Here is a 19,420-nt window from a genome sequence, read left to right on the forward strand (position 1 = left end):
GCTCCTATCAAGACCTTCAGGCCTGAATATCCTTCTATGACTCAGGAGCAGAGAGAGCCCTAGGGCAGACCCAGCCTGCAGCTAATTACGCAGGCCACCCATCCCTCCACCCTCTAATCATCTGGCATCCACTGGCCCACTCATCCACCCATCTGTCCACCCACCCTATGCGAGCCATCCACTCAGCAGGTAAAGCCAACATTCTGGGCTAGGATCTGGGGGCACACGGCTTAGTAACCCAGTTTGTTTCCATGGGTGCCCAAGTTTGCCTTCAGCTGGGCTGGATATCCCTGGGATCCTCCAGTTTCCTCCTCATGGTGACCACCTGCTCCCCCACCAACAATAAGTCCTGGGTCGGGTGGGAGGTCGGACAGAGGTTCCAGGTCAGCCTGGACAACCCTCTCCCAACCAGACAACTGCAACCACTCCTCCGTGGCCTCCCCGCTTCCAGAGAGAGCCTTTTGCAGAGCAGAACTGATCATCACTCCCTGCCTGAAACTCTACAAATGACATCTCCCACCCAGGGCTCTTGGGACAGAGACAGAAGTCCTTTCTCTGCCCCACATCAGGTGCTTCCTTCCACTCACTGTCTAGGTTCCAGACACACAAATTGCTTCCAGTTCTGCAAACATAATCCTTCCTTCCCCAGATCCTTTGCCTGTGCTGTTCTCTCTGCCTGAGGGGCCAAAGGCATGCTGGGCAGAGGGAATCCTGCTGAAGGAAGCAGTGGGCGGCTTTGCTTATGGCAGAGCAAGGGACACAGTGAGACTGGAAGAGGTCAGTCAGATTGGGAAGGGTCACAAATCCCGGTGGGGGTGCGGTGGGGTCTGGTCATGTGTCACCAGGAAGTTCTCCTACCTCCCACTCCAGGAGCCTCTGCCTGAGCCAGAAGAGGGTTGCTCAGGGGACACATTGGCCTGGGGGCCTGGAGAGGACACTGGGGAGGGTAGCCCAGGAGGAAACATTTGTTACTAGAGGAGACCCAGGTGGCCAGGAGTCTACAGGTGGACTGGCAGCTGTTATTGCTCTAGGGAGAGGGCCACAAGAGATAAGGCTCCAGATTGAATGTGGCAGAGGTCCGGGCTGGGCTGGCAATAAGGGCCCAGGCCTGGGATGGGACACCCTAAAGTAGCAGACTCTGCCACCCATTCAATCCCAGGTCGGCTGAGGAACCACGTGGCTTCAAACCAGGCATCCTGAGCTCAGTTTTCACATCTGTGAAATGGGGAGAAGGATCCTGCCAAATCGAGCTTCTGAAGAGGCATCAGCATCATGGTTTCTGGTCCTCCTGAGGTGCCCATCTTTGTCCTGCTGCTCCAGCTAGCAGCCAAGCCCAGTGGGTGGGAAGAAAGGCAGGAAGGCATCCCCAGCCCAAATTCTGCCCCCTCCTCCAACACGCAGCCAGGGAGGCCTTCCATGCAGGCCCAAACTAGGCAGATTCTGTTCTCTCCCAGTCCCTGCATACCACCTCTGATGGCTCCCCGGGCTTCCAGGATAGAGGCGGAACTCCAAGGCGAGGTGTACACAGCCGGCGCTGGCTTGGGCCTGCATCCCCACCTAGCCAGCATTCCCTTCCACCTCAGCCCGCGGTGCCGCTGCCCTTCACCTTCCTCAGCTCAGTGCCGTGTCCCGGCTCCAGGCCTGGTGTCCTGCCTTCCTTTCCCACTGTGCTAATTTCTCTTTATTTTTCAAAACGCTATCCCAACCCAGCCCCAACCATGCCACTTCCAGGAAGCCTTCCCTGCTATTCCTCAGGTTGGGTAAGATGTCTCCCTCTGGCCTCCCTGTGGCACTTGGTAATTCTCTGGGTGACAGTTGTCACAAGAGGCATTGTGTCTATCACAGTGCCGAATGTACCCACAGCACTCAGCCCAGGGCTTGGCCCAAGCAGGCACTGGAAAGCACGCAGTGGACAAACACTGAAGAACAAGGACCAACTTCCAATTGTTCACAGAGAACTCATGCCCTTCAGGTGCTGGCTGGGCCAGGAAGTCACCCATGACCCCTCTGCATGGCACAAATTCCACAGACCAATCCAGGTCGTGGTGTCCTGGAGGGGTAAGCCCAGGGGTGGGGGAAGTCCTCTCTCACCTCGGTATGTCAGAGCTAGCCCCAAAGCTTGTCGGACGGAGCCCCCAAGGCTGCTCCCTAGTCGCACTGAGCTGTTGTCTGAGCCTTATGAGCAACTTTCACAAAGTGACTCAGCCACAGACTCCGGCCTGCCACCCAGGCTTGATGCGGAAGCAGCAGTGCGGCGTGTTCCTGAGTGTTTGGCAAACCTGCTGCTGGAGACCCCTCCCACCAGCCTCTCCTCTGCCCTTTTGGAAAGACTCACTCAGTAAACAGAGTAGCTCAAGAGCTGGGAAAAGGATGTTTTCCCTGATCGGGTTTGCTCCCTCTTAGCAAGCAAATGAGCTTGTTTTCTGCTTTACCCTGGCTGCCAGGAAGCTCAGAGCAAAGCTTTTTGCTGCTGCAGCTTCCCCTACCCTGGTGTCTCTGATTTAACTCTCCCCCAGCTTGGCTCTTTTCTCTTATTTTCATCCTCATCATCTTTGGTTTTATTCTCCTCCTGCTTTTTATTTGTAAGCCGAAGACTTTTGTCATTTGAAGAAGTAGGTGGAATAATTATAAATGGTTTTAAAGCGTGCTTTGCCTTTGCAGGAATTGGGTGGAATCTTTGGGGTGCCTAACCCTGGGGTGTGGACAGGAGAGGAGACCCTCAAACAGCCCAGGCTCCTGGAAAGAAACCCTGGCTTCCCTCCTGGGACGGGGGCCTCCCCTCTGTCTCCTTTGTCTTCCAGAGCCAACTTCTTTGCAAAGTGGTGATGAGACAGGCCTGTTTCTGAGCACAGGTGTGAAAATCAGACTGTGTCTTGCAAAGGGCCCCGAAGTTTGCTGAGAAGGTTGGGGAGTTGGCCTATAATGAACTTCTACTCAGGTCACTCTCTTTTTTTGAGTCAAAACTGGTGTTCACAGACCATGTAACCATACAGCAGAGTGAACCCTGCTCCCAGAGAATGTTCTCCCGTCCTGGGCCCCCGATTAGAGCAACATTTTAACTGGGTAGTTTAATATCTCTAGATCTCAGTTTTCCTGCTTGTAAAATGAAGGGACTAGACTAAAAGCTCTCTGTGGGCCTTACTGGCCACAGGCCTTTGAAGGGCTGATGGCAGAAGACTCTAATGTTACACGACACACTGTGTTCAAGGTGCAATTCCGAGGCCCTAGAATTTGGCCAGATGGAACCAGAGACGCCCACTCCCTGGGCTCATACCACCTCTCTTTATTTTAATGAGTGCAAGTACCTCTCCCCATGATGTTTCTGGCCCCACAGGTGGCCTTGTAGTTGCAGGGTGGCAGCCATCTGCATAGAGGGGGGCGGCATGGGGGATGGGCATTACTCCTCCCATCAGGACTACAGCTCCACAGACCAGCAGAAAATCTCTTTTCCCGGGGGCGCCTCTTGGTAATCCAGCTTGAGCTCTCTAGGATAAACACACAGACAGATAGGTGGTCAGCATGTCTCAGGTGTGGTGGGAAGAGAGGGAGACAGCTGGATGTAGGAACATGGAAGGTGGATGGTCTTGGGGCCCCTCCCCTCAGAGTTCCTGCCAGCACAGGCTGACAAAGGCTGGACACCCAAGGGGACCCAGTTGTATGTGGTCTCCAGGGTCCAGGGCTCTGAGAACCCAGGGGGTGCTCCTACTGCCCCCAGCTCACCCTAATGATCTCTGGGCTGTGTGTTTTCTGTGGGTCTGAGCTGATCTCCCTTTGTGGGGTTACTGAAAGCTGGGTCAGACTTGTCTAAGCCATGAATCTGTCACCTGACTGTCTAGTTCCCAGGCAGGGACAGAGGAGTCGGGGTCCCAGAGACCAGCTCCAAGTCCCCATCCCTGGTTGGGCTCAGTGGCCTATTGTGCTGAGTCACCTGGTAGCAGAGTGGTCACGCCCCTGAACCCTCAGGGTTCGCTTGCTGTCATCTGCTGCTGCTGGGGGCCCCCAGAACACGTCCTGGTAAAACTGGCCTGAGACATAAAGGGCAGGTCAGTGAAGAATAAAAACAGAGGGAGGCTGGGGGACACGCAGAGGTGAGGGCACTGCCTGTTCACAGGCAGAAGTGGCTTCTGAGGATGCTCTGAGCCCAGGCCATGGGCTGCATACCAAGGGTTCCATTGACACGGCTGGAGAAGCGGTCAGCATCCCGTAGAAGGAGTCGGAGCCCCTCCCCAGGGCCGTCCCAGGACAGCAGGCCGAAGGTCACCCTGTCTGGGCTGCTGAGCAGCAGGAGCCCTGCCTTGTCCATGGTCATCTTGAGGCTGTGGGGAAACCCGTGTCCTGAGTAGGAAGGGAGGCATGGAGACACCCACAGGGGACCTGGGCAGCGGGGTGGCAGTGGGCGGGGGCTGCCCTCCTGTCCTCAGGATTTCCTAGTGTGGCCTTTGGTGGGCAGTCCTTTAAATCTTCTGGGCTTCAGTTTCCTCAGTCAACTGGAACCAAAGTTAACTTACCGATACCTGGTTATCCCAGCATTATTTATAAAATAAAATAATAGTCCCTTTTCATCTAGTTTCTTACATTTGACTTCTCATGAATTAGTTTTTATACAACTTGAGGGTTCTCAGATACATTTCCTCTGTTCCTTCTGGTTGTATGGCTAGCCCCACTTTCTTCTGATGATTAGTGTTTAATTGTGTGTTTTAAGGCCAGGAAGGGCAAGTCCTTCTCAGTCTATGCCCTCCCTTTTTACTTAAAATCATCTTTGAAATTCTCACCATTTTGGTTTTCTTAGGAACGTTAGACTCCTTTAAGCACGTTGAATAAGGCCCTACTGTTACTCTGAGGTTATTAAAGAATGGAATTGCCCTAAACTTACACTGTCTTGTTGTTGACACAGTTCAACGTAAAAGCTGTGGTCTGTTTTTCTTTACATGTATCTTCTGTAGCTCATGAAAGTGTGTGGACTTTCTATCACCACGGTTGATAGGAATTCTTTATTCTATCCTCTAGTGTGTATGCCCCAATGCACAGAAATCCGATTGATCTTTGTGTATTTATCAGATAACAGGAAACTTGAAGATCTTTTATGAAATTGGGAGCTTTTCAGGTGAGCGCCTCAGATTCCCCAGGGGTGCACTCACATTATCAAGTGGAAACCAGTCTGCGGAGGAGCTGGGGGAGAGGGAGTGGACAAGGCTCTCCATACTTGGCACAGGCCGGGGGCTTGGAGGGCACTGATCAAAGACAGACAGGGTCCTCGGCCTCTCTCCTAGGCCCTTTGTGACACCCAGAGCTGGAGAGCTACCTCTGGAAGGCTCCATGGTGGGGCAACCCCACTGGAAGAGGTCACCATCCACCTCTACTCCCAGTTGCCTGGGATTGATGCCAGAGGGACACGTCTCTCCACATAAGAGCTTCAACAGTTGGTTAAGGATGACATTCGTAACTTTTCTTGGTGGACAGCACTCTCCAGCCTCTCACTATTGTCATGGTTACCTCACCACATAGTAAGTGCGTCTTCCCATGTGCCCAGTGGGCACCACACTGCCTATGGGCAAATGCTCCCAACCACATTCTCTCACTGGATCTTCCCCTCAGCCCTCCATCTCAGGGCTAGGATGATTATCCCTAGTTAGGAATGAGGAAACGGAGGCTCAGAGGGGCTAAGCGGCCTGCCTAGGGTCACGCAGGATTAGCAGCAGAGCAGCTTCAAACCACACAGTCCCCTGCACGGGACAGTGACCTGGGTTGGGTGAGGGCAGCCAGGTCCTCAGGACAATCCCTTGGCACCCTCCAGGGCAGGAGGGGTATGTGCAGGGTTCTCTGCACTTCTACCCCTCCTCTGGGCGTGGCCCACTGCAGAGGACTCATGCCCAGCCACTCCTTCCCCAGGCCCGTGGCATCACGTAACCATCGGCCCCCAACCTGCGGCTTACCCGGACATCACCGAGTACAGAGTTTCCTTCCACTTGTACGCAGAGCTTCTCCGGTTCCGAGTCACTACCACGTGCTCAGGGGATGCACGAACCTGCAGCTGGGGGTTCTTGAAGGTCACGTCAATCCACATGAACTTGGCCTTCCCCATCTCATAGTGGCCAGTCACCTCAACACCTGAGAGGGCCAGGAGCAGAGAGGTGGGAGCTGTGGCCTTGGCTGGGCACTGGCCTGAACAGGAGGTGCCCCCAGTTACATCCCCCAGAGCTGCTCTTCACCCACTCACCTCCCCGACCCCTTCCCTGGCACCCCTCACACTGCGGGCCTGCTTCCCATGGTCTTTCCACTCATCCCTTGGTTTCCTGTGGCTTTGGAGAGGCCCCCAAGTCCTCGGAGATGGCCACCTTCAGGTGAGCCCTCTGAGGAGGCAGGTCTTGTGTGAAGCCAGGAAACGTACGTAAAGCCCCTGTAGTGTGCCTGGCCCTGAGCTGGGTGTTGTGGCCAAGAGAGAGATGGAGAATCAGTGGCCTCAGGGAGCAAATAGACTGTGGGCCTGGCATGGTGAAGAGGGAGACCGTGTGGGTCTGGGGGGACCGAGGGGCCGTGGATGTTCGTGGACTCTAAGTGGCTCTGCAGGTGTGTATGTGTGAGCATCCCGAGGGTTGTGCGTCCCCACATCTGACCTGAGAGCTCAGATCAGCCAGGAAGACCCTCCTGGGGGTTGAGGGGCCAGTACACCTACCTCCTCCCCCCATGTTCCTCCTCCACACCCTCTACAGCCCACTTCAGGGCTTAGTGCTTCGGCCTACCCGTTCCTCTGCCTCATGGACCCCCACTTGCCTGCCAAGGCCCAGTCAACCCCATATGATCCTGGGCAGTCTCCCCTGCCCCTCGGACTGCTCTTATCTCCTCCTCTGTGCTCATGTCCACGGTGCTCTGGGCACTGACTACAGGCCACTGTGCTGCTCTGTACCCAGGTCTGTCTCCCCACCCCTGAAGTAAGGCATGTCTTGAGGGCAAGCCCACATCTGGTCACCCTGGGGTGCAGGCCACCCAGGCCTGCATACATGGTGCCCAGTGAAAGGTCTGTGGTGCAGATGTGTAAGTGCATGTGCCAGTGCTCAGGGGCGTGGCCATGCTACCACCTGGGACCAGGTCTGCCCGGGAGTCTTCGCAGGCAGGTGTCCTACTGTTGTCTCCGAGGTGGGAAGCTGGGGGTGTCTGGGTCTGAGCAGATGACGGGGTGTGCACCTCTCACCTTGGCCAGGGTCTGAGAGCAGGTTCAGAAGACCCTGAGAGTGCTTGAGGTCCACACAGAGCCGGTTCTCGCTCTGGCCAGGCAGAGGCAGGATGACGGAAGGAGCCTGGATGGGGGCTGAGACAGCAGGTGTGGTTTTAGGGGCAGGTAGAGCAGGTTAAGGGGCAAGGACAGGGAGGAGGCTGAAGGGGGCTGGCACTTACCTGGGGGTGGGGCTGTCGTGGTTGTTTCTGAAAGAAGAAAAAGTCTGGGTTTAGGCAGCCCCTTCCGGGGAGCAGTAGCGGGCTGAGGAGTGGAGCAGCAGAGGGTGTGGTTGGTTCTTTCTCCGCTGAGAAACCCACGCGGCAGGGCTGTAGAGCTCCTGGGGCTCTCCCCTCCCAGGCTCTCCCTACTACTACTACTGCGGGGGCTCTGGCCTGGGGGCACCTTTGATTCTTATATCCAGGTCACGAGATGCTTGGTCAGGAGCTGAGGTAGCTGATGACACTGAAGCTGAAATTAGTGCAGGAACAGCCAGAAACAGAAAGGGAGAAGGTAGTCAGGATTCAAAGCAATCGGCATGCCTGCCAGCCTTCACTGCCACCTGCCACCCACCGAGCTCCAACCCCATGATCCCTGCCTCACATGCACCCAATCTAGAAGAGCCTTTGCAAAGAGAGCTTTCAACCAGAAGAGCATGCTATTAGGGAAAACGCTGAGGAGACAGGATCTAGCATGGCTCTGCGGCTGTGTCCGAGTCCAGATTCGGAGATGAGAAACAGCTCAAGGGACTACTGTTGGCTTTGGGAAAGGAGGAAACCTTCCCTTTCTAGAACGTTCCATCCTGAGCCAGCCTACAGAGTGTAATGAAGCCAATTCAGTGAAAAAAAAAGGGACGCAGTTCTCAACATCATGCCTTAGAGCAGCTCTCCCTGGTCTGTGCCTAGCCCTGTGGGTGGTGCTTAGGTCATCCAACTGCACAGGCAGGTGCATCTTGAGGAAACTAGACCCTCAGAGGATCAGAAAGAGGCTTACCTAATGCAATGTCTGGTAGCACTGCTCCCCAGGTCGTGTGGTGGGATGGATCAGGAAGATAAGGAGGATGAATAGGTCCAGGAGGTCCACGTTGTCTGAATCTCATTGGGAAGCCGGGTCCCTGCCCGAAAACTCCGGCTTTGGAAAAGTTAACACATGCAGTCTTTTCTCAAGCAGTGTTTTGGGTCCCCACAGCCAGGGCTCTGGGACCCACCCCAGGAGAGGGAGGCGGAGATGGCAGATGGCTCCCCTTCCCACACCCAGCACCCTGGGAGAAATTCACAGCTGGAACAATGGACCCTTCTTGAATGCCTCCCTGCTGGGATATGGGCACCCCCACCCCCGCTGGCAGTGCCCCTCAAACTACCTTGTCCTCTCCAGCCTCTTCTTTTAGAAAGGACAGGGTCTGCACCGCTGTCTCCTAATCAGACACAACTGAATTTGAGCCCCAGCCCCACCGTCAGTCAGGCGAGCCAGGGAAGTCATCCCCTGACAGTCTGTGGCAGGGTCAGGGTTCGCTCAGTATCCCCTTCCTCTACCCTCTCCTTTTTTGCTACCTGTTATTCTGGACATTCTGTCTCTCATGGAATGAGATCCAAAGAGAGCAGGACCTGGAAATCAGAGAGACCTGGGTTTGCTTCTTGGACATACCTTTCTGGGACCCCCAGGGGGATGGGGGCTGTGTCCCTGGTGCCCAGGACAGGGCCTGAGTGGCAGCCAGTCTGAATAAACAGGTAACTAAATGTACCCACGTGCTTAGGCAGATGACACTCCCTCCTGAGCAGGGCTGGGTTGGAGAGGCCCTGGCCAGCAACCTTATGGTCACTGTACTATAGGCCCTGGGTCAGCCAACAGTCACCCAGGCCAGTCTTAGAGGGTATTAGGCCCTTACCTGAGTAGACGTTCCTGCGTCTGCTTTCTGGATAAAACAAAGAGAGAGAGAGAGAGAGAGAGAGAGAGAGAGAGAGAGAGAGAGAGAGAGAGAGACACTGTCAGGGTGGTTTTGATATATTTGAAGTGCTTCTATTTAATCTTCTTCCCAACCCATACCACTACATAGGTACAGTGAATCTGGCGGGGTTAGGAGACCTGGACTCAGTTTCCTCATGAATGAAATGGGGCTCCTAAGAGTCTGTAGGAGGCAGGGGTGAGGTCTTGTGTGGGGTGTAGGGGAGGGATGGGGGAGAACGCTGGGTCAGAACTCTGCTGTCACACCCACCATTTTCCACAGGCTTCTCAGCAACTTCAGACTGTTCTTGGCCTTCGGGTTTGGTGATCACCATGGATGTGAGGGGGGTGACAAAGCTATAGTTGAGTGACAAGCTCAGAGCTCGGGCCTCAAGGGCCTGCTTCTCAGCATCTGACTTCGTCGAGACCCTGCAGGTGGAGGACACCAGTGGCTCTTCAGGTCCCTGGGTGCCCAGTCAGATTCTCTCTCCTTTCCAGACCCTTCTTGGAGGCTCCTGCTGAGAGTCTGGAGCTCAGACATGACACCACCACCCCGTCTCCATCTCTAGGAGATGCCCGTGCCAGCTGTGTCTGCCCCACCGAGGAAGGGCTTGGGGAGGTGCTGAGGGGCCCTTGAGGGTGTGCCCACCCACATTTGCTCAAGCAGTTGCTGGATGGTCAGGTACGCCCAGAGTCTCTCCATGAAGCTGTGGAAGATGTACTTGGGGCTCCGGAACGCCTCCTCCTGCTCTGCCACACTGGACTCTGTTACGAAGGTGATGTCCTCCAGGTTCTGGAAAGAGGGGCCCGGCCAGGACAGCAGCAGTGAAGGCCTGACATCTGCGCCTGGCCTGGCGCCGCCCTGCACTTCCACAAGAAACTTGGCTGGGGCAGCGCGGGCTGCAAGGACCATGTTTCCTTTGAGTAGAATGGAGGGTAGGGAGGGTGTTTAGGGGTGTGAGAGCCTCCAAGGATGATAAGGAGGTGGAAACAGACGGTAGCAAACTATCCTAGTGCAATACAGCGGGCGCAGAACCAGGAGTGGCAAGAATTTTGCCCTCTTCCAGGAGTATAGCTATTTGTTTGATGGTTTTTCTTAAACAAACTTTAAATAGACTAACACTCTTGGCCTTGTCCCTAGCAGCAATACCTGTGAAATCTTAGGTCTGGGGTTCGAATTATTTTTTAGAACACAGTAAAATCGATACATAAGTACTCAAACAAAGAGAGGTTTGCTGTGAACTACCCCAATTCACCTTGGGTTCCGCATGTTGGGAACCACTGGCCTCCAGGATAACTTCAGCTGCTACACTGTATGGAGTGTTCACATTGCTCGAGAACTTAATCCCCACTGCAGCTTTACAAGGTGGGTAAGGTGGCTTATTTCCATCCGTATACAGCAGGAAACTGAGGCACAGGGAGGGTAAGTGCTTTGCCCCAGGTCTCACCTCCGGGAGGTAGCAGACTGGTCAAAGGACATGCCCTGCCCAACATGACACTTGACTACTTCCCCTGAGACATGACCCTGGGTTCCCCCATGCCTGCTTGCCTTGCCCACCTGCCACACTCCCCACACGTGCTGCCTGCCTGCCATGCAAGCCTGGAACATTCCTATGTCTCTCCATCTGGCCTCTGCCACCTCCTACTCATCCCTCAGTCTCAGCTGAGCCTCCTCCAGGAAGCCCTCCCTGATCCCCAGGCCAGGTAGGGGTACCCAGTGCTGTTCCCCTGAGTCTTCGGGTTTATCTGCAGGGACATATCAGCCTGCAGCACCTTGTTTGTGTGACGATTTACCCACACCATCTCTCCCATGAAGGCAGTATCCCCAGGGCCTAAAGAAGTGCTGTTTCTCTTTGTGGAATGAGAGGGCCTCCTGTGGCACAGAGGCAGGGAACGCTGGGCAGGGACAGGGCATGAAATGGTGAGATGGGCTCTTGACTCGGCTGCAGTGGGGCCCAGGGCAAGACGCCTGCCCTGCCTGGATGTCAGTCTGCTCATCTGTCAAATGGGAGCAGCCCTTCCTGCCTGACGGCAACCTCAGAGGGCTGGTGTGAGGACTGGAGGGGATGCCAAGCACCTGGTGCCCTCGAGAACAGCAGCAGCAGCAGCACTGATTGACCTTTGAGCGCCTACTGCATGCTGGCCCTGCACAGGTGCTCTCAGAAAATCATGTCATCTTGTTGAATCTCCACTAGGAGCCAACATAGCGGGGACACATCATTGGCAAGTGGCAGAGGATACTCTGTAACTTGCTCAAGGTCAACTGGCTGGGGCCTGGCAGGCTGGGATTTGAACCCAGTCCTTCTGACTGCCTGCCCCTGCTACCCATCCCCTCCAGAAGCACTGGTCACACCTACCAGCTGCCCCCTGACTCTGGCGGAGAGTACATCAGGGCTCTGGTCCCGGAGCTTCCCAGCCACCACCAACTCGGAGCCTTTGAAGAACAACCGGAAGTGGTCCTGTGTGACGGCCTCCACAGCGTTGCTTGGATACTCGAAGGCCACTGACGTCAGCAGTGGGTTGGCCACCTCCTGGTAGAAGTCCTGCAGGGTAGGGGGGTGTCATGAGGGCCGGGCTGGGGTCTGCCCGCCTGTCTGTGCCATCCCTCACTCATGTAGCCCAGCAGGGAAACGTGGGCACCTGGAGCTGCAGGGCGGAGTCGGAGTCTTCATAGATGCGCCGGGCCAGGCCGCCATTGTCCAGTGCCAGCTTCTCCAGGAAGGCGTAGCTGACGTCGAAGCCAAAGCCCAGGCAGAAGAGGCTGTACTGACCATCGATGGCTTCCTGCACATTCTTCTGGATCCTTGAGGGGTTGGTCTCCCCTGGACTCCGTGGTTTGGGGAGGGGGTGAGAAAACAGTGATTTTGGTCAATGGATATTTCTGGAATCTCAGAGCCAGAGAGGTCTCAGCCACTTCCTTCCTAGCCCCAGGTCCCACAGCAAGCCGGGCTGGAGGTGCTGGCAGTGCCTCACCCACAGTGGGGTCACCGTCAGTGAGGAGGACGATGAGGGTGACGCTCCTTGCAGGCAGCAGCTCCTCTCGGTTGGCTCTTTCCAGCAGCTGCACGGCCATCAGCATCGCATCGTTTATATTGGTCCCTGAGGGAAACACACTCTCAGGGTGGCTCCCAGCCAGGTGCCCCAGACCGGGCTTGGTGCCCCAGAAGCCCCGGCCACGTGGGGCTGCAGAGGGCCTCACCTCCCTGGGCCTGGATGCCGGCAACGTAGCTCTTGGCCTCCTTCACATTCTCAGCTGAGGCTGGCACCAGCTGTGGCTTCCACTGGGTTGCTTCCCCACTGAAGCTGATGAGGTTGAACTGGTCGTAGGGGCGGAGGTCATCCAGGATCTTAAGTAGGGCTTCCTGAGTCTGGTCAGGGGAAGGGGACACAAGGTGGGTGTCTCAGTGGGGCCTCAGGTACCCTGGGGCTGCACCCTGGGGCTCATATCTGGAGTGGGGACGTGGTGAATGCTTCAGAGGCAGGTCCTGCCTCATAACTCTGACCACTTCAGAGTGAGGGGGAAATCCTTACCCATGAAGATGGAGGAGGGCAGGTCCGCCTGCTGGACCAGAGCTGACAGTGTCTGTATGTTTACGTCTGTATGTTTTCAGGACCCTGCCCTGGCCCACGGGACCCACCTGGTGTATTTTCCTGCCGCTCATGGAGCCACTCTTGTCAATGACAAAGATCACGTTCTTAGATAGCGTGGACAGGCCCTCAGGGGCAAAGTAGTGCACAAAGTAGCCATTCTCGATCTGTGACCAAAGTGAGATGCACAGGTATAAGAGCTTCAGCCCTGCCCTGACCCCAACCAGCCTCCTCACCCCCAGTCCTGGCGTTTCTATGCTCTCTTCACTCCAACCCCTCCACCCCTGTTCCCCTGCTAACCTGCCCAAATCCCTGCCATATTTTAGGGCTCAGTCCAGCCCTTCCCTTACAGAGAAGGCTTCCCTGCTCATGCATGGCCCACCAGAACTCTATGCCTACTTTACCTCCTATTTGTTTTCATATTTGAGGTAGCTCATACTAAAGGGTTCAGACATAATAAACCTGAGGTCCATCAAAAAAGTGAAGACTCCAAAAACAAGGTCCATCAAAAGATGCCAGAAACTTGTGTTAAAGAAGCTACTGCAATTGAGCATAAAACTGAATTGTGAGCCTCCTGGCAGCCGAAGCAACAAGGGAAACTCTGTAGCGCAGCTCTTCAGTAGAGATGAAATTTTTTGCTTCTGAAAGGGAATTGTTTCAGGGACGACACAACTAAACTGCCTATTTTCTGTGTTGCCCCTGGTGCACACCGATAACTAGGGGTGGTTATTTTGTCTTTTCTTTTAGAATAGGGCTAGGGCCTATTCTCTTCTATTCTATTCTAGAATAGAATAGGGCTCAGGCCCTTGAGGGTGGATGGATTTTTTGGTGGCCCTTCTCTTGCCTGGAGCCCACGCACCTGAATGGAACCCCCAGAGGAGGTCCGATTGACATCATAGCGGACGATGAAGTTGCCATTCAGGACTGTGTCCTGTTGCTCTGGAGATATTTGCTGCTGAGAGAGCGTCGGCTTGAATTGGATGTGAGCCTGGAAAAAAGACCAAGCTGAAGTTGGGAGGAGCAGTGAGGCAGTGCTAACAACACCCTTCATCCCCATCTGAAGAGAGAACGCCAGGATGCAGCCTTGGGTCAAATTCCAGGGAATTTTCTCTCAGGCTGAGCTGTCAGATAGACTGCCTCCCTGGAGGGCAGGGATTGTGAGTGAATCCCCTGCTCCTAGATCTGTGCAAGGAAGGGCTGGGCTCAGGATGTGATCCAGCCAGCTCCTCCTCCCTACCTGGTCCTGGGGCCCTCACATCAGTCTTCTCCCCTGATCTAAGGGTTCAAACCAGTACCCACCAGCCTTCCCTACACCTTGCCCTCCCTGTCTGCCAAATGACAACATGAACACAGGAACCTCACGAGTCCCTCCAGCTCAGAGATTCTGTCCAATAGTCCCACTCTCTGGAAATTCAGGCTCATAGGGCCAACCTGAAGACAGGCCCCTTGGAACCCTCAACCACAGACCATAAGCAGGCCCACCTTGGTCTGGTTCTGGAAGGTGGTGAGGGCCTTTGCCAGTTCATTGGTCATGAAGGTGCTCTCTGTCTCCAGAAAGCTGATGCCTTGAGGCTCGAAGATATGAACGTCCATCTAGAGGCAAGAAGTGGGTTACCGGGTCTGCTAGGCCTTGCCCTTACAGGAGGCATGGGGGAAGGAGGGACCGCCCTCAGCAGAGTGGGGTGATCTAGGAGGCCTTCTAAGAGGAGGCAGCACCAGGTACCTGCAGGTGCTTGACCAGCTGCTGAGGATGAATTTGCAGTAGCAGCTCGTATGCTCCTAGACGCCGTGACAGCAGCTCCTCGTACACCAGCTCGAAAGTGACCTTGGCAGCGGGAGCAACACTGACCGACACCTGGAACTTCTCTGTCTTTCTTCCAGTGGCCCTGGGGGAAGAAGGCATCAGGCCTTCCCCTCAAGGGGAGGTATGGCCACTGGAGGTGGGAGCAAGGCTAAAGGGCTGAAGGCAGGGGCAACAGGGTCCCCCCTACCGCCTTGGGCTCACTGGACGAGGCCGGCGCTCTCTCCTCTGGACACGGCAGCGCTGTACTTCTTCTGGGCTACAGACTTCTCCTTGATGTTCCCTGGGTAGGTCACACCATCGATGATCCTGGGGCAGGAGGGACAGAGTTGTCGAGAGCCCGGTAGGGGAGGCCCACTGCAATCCTGCCTTCTCCTGGGAGCCTATCCGGAACTTTGTGTGCCTCTTGACAGAGTGACTCCTATCTCTACCTGAGCCCACCTGTTTATTACGCACCTGTGGACAGGGCTCTGTGTGGGGCTCCAGTGTGGGTGGGGTGCCACAGGCCTGCGTCTACCCCGAGCCACACACCATGTCGGTAAACATGCGTTTTACTAAACAGCTGGGATGGAGGCTGCAGAGGAGGCAGGGCTGAGCCAGGACCCAGCCTCTCTTCTCCCTCCCTGTCTGGACCCACATCCCATGGACTGTTCCCAGATGAACTGGTCAGTCACCAGGGAGGGCTTTCTGAGCCACATTCCATGCAGCCCTGTGCCCAGCTGTGAGGGGCAGGCTGAGGAGGAGGGAGATGCCGGCTCCCAGGCCAGGGGAGACACGGTGCTGAAAAGGCTCTGACTCCTCTCCTCTGAGGCTGCCCTTTCTTCCTGCCAACACGGGGCAAGCCCCTCTGCAGGGAGGTTGGCCTCTGGGGAAGGAGGTTTTGGACAACAGGTGGATGGGGCTTCTTGGGGCCCGGACACAATCCTAGCAGCCATTTTTGTGGGACTGAGAGAGAACTGCCTGGGCTGCTCCTTTGGAAGGAAATGACCACCCTAGAACCTCCTCATGGGGTGAGTAGGGATGCAGCAGGCTAACTGCTCCATCTAGGGTGGTGTGAGAGGATGAGAGTGTCCAGGAGTGGGTGGGGAGGGGGCAGCCAGGATGCCAGGACCGAATGTTCCTCCTCCCCACCTTCCTGAATTTCCTGGTCACAATTTAACTCTGGGCTGGGGATGGGGATGGGGCTGGTGCTGGGCTATAGCGCTCCTCCCCGCAGATGCCCAACTGGAGCTCCTGGCCAGGTCAAGGAGCAGGGCACCCTGCCCTCCGCTTCCCTGCCTCATGCAGCAGCAGGAGCTGGGCCCAGCTGGGCTCTCAGCAGATTCAACAGGCCCACAGCCTTGCAACTTGCTGGTTGTGGCACCCACATGGGAGGTGGGGTGCAGCCTGTGAAGCTCATGCTACAAGTTGGGCAGCACAGGCCTGGCTCTGGGGTGAAAAAAAGCAGGGCTGATGGAGAGGGGTGGGCAGAGAGATAAGGAGGAGGCAACCACAGGGACCCGGCCCCTGACGCAGGTTTTCAGAGGTCTCAGGGTACACTGGGAACTCTGCCCGAGATGCTCGCTCTCTGCGCAACTCGTGGCCTTCCCTAAGTTTCTGGGATCAGCCTCTCTGGCCTGTCCTCAACCACTGCCTCTCCTGTGGGGCCAGGGATGGACAGAGAGTTCTCTTGCATTTAGCAAACATTGCAAAACTGAGATGGGAGGGTGGGGGCGGACAGTAGAGGACAAGGTGAGGATCATCACTGGCTCACAGAGTCCACAGAAACCCCAGGGCCTCCTAATGCAGGCTCTGACCCAGAGCAGAACACCCCCCTGCAGTATCCCACTTGAGGGTGGGGGAACCAGCTGGCCTAGAATTTCTGTGACAAGGAGGTGGTCCCCCTCCTTGAGGCACTGCTTCATTGTAGGGCAGCTCAGGGGTTAGGAAGTTTCCTGTATTCTGAGCTAGAATCTGCCTTTTGGTGACTCTCTCCTGCCTGGGTTTGGCCTCAGGATGCTCCAAGTCTGTACTTCTCAAAGGCAAAGACCCAAACATGCCGCGGTTCTCTACCTGCCACCTGGGCAGCACTTAGGGATGGTGAATGAATGAATGGAGGGAGAGATGGATGGTGGGAGTGACCAGTGGAGGGAGGGAGGGAGGCAGGGAGGAAGGGACGCAGGGAGGGCAACATCTTTGAGAATTTCCTGGGTAAAACCTCTGTTCCCTGTACTGCCTACAGGTGGAGCACACATACCTCAGGCCTTTATTCCAAGAAGAGGCCCTCTTCCTGATTGGGGCACAGGGGCCACAGTGTCACAGTGCTGGGTTGGGGAGGAGGGACACGGGGGAAGGCAGGACACCTACATGGAGAAGTTGGTGATGAAGGCTTTCTTGGGCAGCTCCATCTGGAAGGTGGCCTCCTGCACAGTATCGGCCCTGTTGACCACCCGGCTGGTGACAACTGTGTGGGCAAATCGGGATGAGACCTTGGAGTCCACAGTGAGGCTGTAGATGTTGATGCCATTCTGGAACAGTGAAAGAAGAAGGAGTGGGGTTGTTCCAGTGCTCTTCAAGAGTGGGCCTTGACCCTGGCCCCCAACTCCAATCAAGCCACTGACCCGGCCTCAGGCAAAATCCCATGAACCATTTCACATGTGAATCCTCCACTTAAATCAGAAGCAGCTGTGTGCTTCATGCCCCACCCTACAGGGCCATAGTGCCCCTCGGAGAACAAGCAGGCAAGGGGTGTGGGGTGGTGCCTGTGCCCTGGTGTGTCTGTGGGGGACTCACTTATCCTTGGGGTAGAGGTGAGCGGCAGAGGGTCCTGTCGAATCAGGAAGCTTCCATGCCATCTCAGCTCTGCCCAGTGAAAGGGCAGTAAACAAGCCCTTTGTCTGGGAAAAACAGCTCCTGCCAGCCTTCCCCCAGGGGCCTGCAGGAGCTGGGAGAATTGGAGGCAGGGAGGGTCCATCTCTAAGGCTGGGCATCTTCCGCTTTGCCCCTTTTCCCCTGCAGCCGTGGGGCCTCCTCTGTTGCCCTGTCCATCCCCACGAGGCACTGCCCACCCCAAGCATGTGTACTTCGCCTGAGGTCTGCGGTCCCCAACGAAGGGCTGCGCACAGGCAGAGCCCACACTTCTGCTGCCTGTCTGCATATGGCACACTTGTGCTTAGCACGGAGGCTGCGTGGCGGGCCGAGTGGCTTGTGTACACGTGTGTCTGTTCTGTGCTGGGCCCTGTACTCAGCACTTTATAGCACTAGAGGTTTCATCTTCACCACAAACTTCTGAATGGTTCTATTATCACCCTGTTCTACAGATATGGAAACAGAGACATACAAAGCATCAGTAACTTCTGGGAACTCAAGAAGCCAGGGAGAGGTAAGCTGGGCTCCTAAGGCCACACACCCCACCTCCTGCCGCCCTTCAGGACAACCTGCTAGGCTGTATCTCCTCCCCAGTGAACTGGAAATAACAAGATCACCCTTCCAATAAATGGGGACACTCCACAAAGCCCTGAGGGTAGTGCCTGTTGGATGGGCAGCACACTTCTCTGTAGGCACACTGACCCGCGCTCACCTGCACTTACACACTTCTGCACACTGAGGCTCTCCTCCCCTTCACTCGCTCCCCAGCTTGCCCCACTCATGCTCAGGCGCGCGCACACACAGGTGCCCCAGACACTGCTACCTTTTGGGCTGTGGTAGTCTGGAGGATGGCCAGTAGTAGCGAGAGCAGGACCAGCACGATGTCCCAGGCGTGGACAGGGGCTGGAGTCTTCATTTTGGCTCCAGTGCCTGGCAGGTGGCTTCTGAACTTGAGAGGAAGTGGGGAATGAATTAGTAACTTGCTGGCTGCCCCGCCCCTCCGGGGGCAGGTTCTAGGAAACTGGAATCTGTAAGCCAAAACTCGCAGTGGCCTCAGATAAGGAGGCAAACTGTCAATGTCCTGTGGACCTTGGCTGGGGACAGGAATGTGTCCTGAGGAGAGGCAGGTCAGGTGGGAGGTGGATACTGGTACCCCTTCTGGAAGGTCCACTAGGCCACCACCACCCCTCACACCAGTCTGATGCCACCACATTCCCCAGGGTTTGGGGACACAGTGGTGAACCGGCCCATTTTCCATAAGCCCAGCCTGGGAGAAGCAGAGAGGTGGCCAGGAAGATGAGGGCCAGAGGGCGGCTTTTGGGAGGCAGAAGCCTGGAGGCCATGTCAGTGTGACCACATCAGTGGGGCCGCTGCAAAGAAACCAAACAGCCCTCGGGGGTGTCTGAGTGGGGCAGGAGCTGCTGGGGTCAAGGCAGGATGGATACACCTTATTTCTGAGGAGAGAGAGGTGGGGCCAAAGAGCCCCCTTTCTCTCTGCAGGGGCCCCTGGGCTGCTGTTCAGGACCCATTATTCTAGCCAGGACTCCTGGTGCAATTCCAGCAAGGCCTCCAAAACAAGACCTGCACTTGGCAACACAAACTGAGAGCCATAAAGATGCCCACATGTTGCGGCCCAGATCTCGCTCCAGGTAATTTCCTAAGAGGGAAGCTTGGAACAGAGAAAGAACAGAGCTTCGGGGTGTTGGCGCATATACCCAGGTGGCCTGTGTGGAGGTCAGTTGTGCCAGTGGAGCCTGTGAATCACTGCTTGAATGACAAAGGGCAGAATGCTGATCCGTCAGCACACTAAGGCAGTGGCAGTGTTGGAAGCAGACCCACGGGTGGCTGGAGGCCCTGGGGTGGGATGACTGATGACTTTTTCCAATTTTCCTTTAATAAAATTGAAAGCCTGCTTTCATAACAAATAGCAATAAAGTGAATAATTATTAGGGGATCTGGACGCAGCCGGTGCTTGTGTCCCTGTGGCTCTGGGAAAGCTTGTCTCCTGAGTCTGGGGCCACAGATGGGGTAAA

The 19,420-nt window shown here is 55.8% G+C and overlaps 1 protein-coding gene across 1 annotated transcript; it reads right to left on the reverse strand.

Annotated features, from left to right (window-relative positions):
• Window positions 1-3,259: 3,259 nt before the first annotated feature.
• ITIH4 (inter-alpha-trypsin inhibitor heavy chain 4) lies at window positions 3,260-18,318 on the reverse strand. Its single transcript, XM_006196542.4, has 22 exons — window positions 18,211-18,318; window positions 16,887-17,047; window positions 14,745-14,849; window positions 14,463-14,625; window positions 14,222-14,332; window positions 13,599-13,727; window positions 12,790-12,906; window positions 12,351-12,519; window positions 12,125-12,250; window positions 11,792-11,973; window positions 11,509-11,694; window positions 9,805-9,944; window positions 9,423-9,580; window positions 9,096-9,122; window positions 8,204-8,341; window positions 7,616-7,681; window positions 7,393-7,419; window positions 7,190-7,306; window positions 5,934-6,108; window positions 4,162-4,316; window positions 3,929-4,025; window positions 3,260-3,485 (listed from the first exon to the last, which is right to left on the reverse strand). Exons 1-22 carry the CDS (start codon window positions 18,301-18,303, stop codon window positions 3,416-3,418), a joined length of 2,712 nt encoding a protein of 903 aa, XP_006196604.3. The 5' UTR covers window positions 18,304-18,318; the 3' UTR covers window positions 3,260-3,415.
• Between the last annotated feature and the right edge of the window lie 1,102 nt (window positions 18,319-19,420).

This window comes from Vicugna pacos, chromosome 17 (genome assembly GCF_048564905.1).
Source record: "Vicugna pacos chromosome 17, VicPac4, whole genome shotgun sequence".
NCBI lineage: Eukaryota > Metazoa > Chordata > Mammalia > Artiodactyla > Camelidae > Vicugna > Vicugna pacos.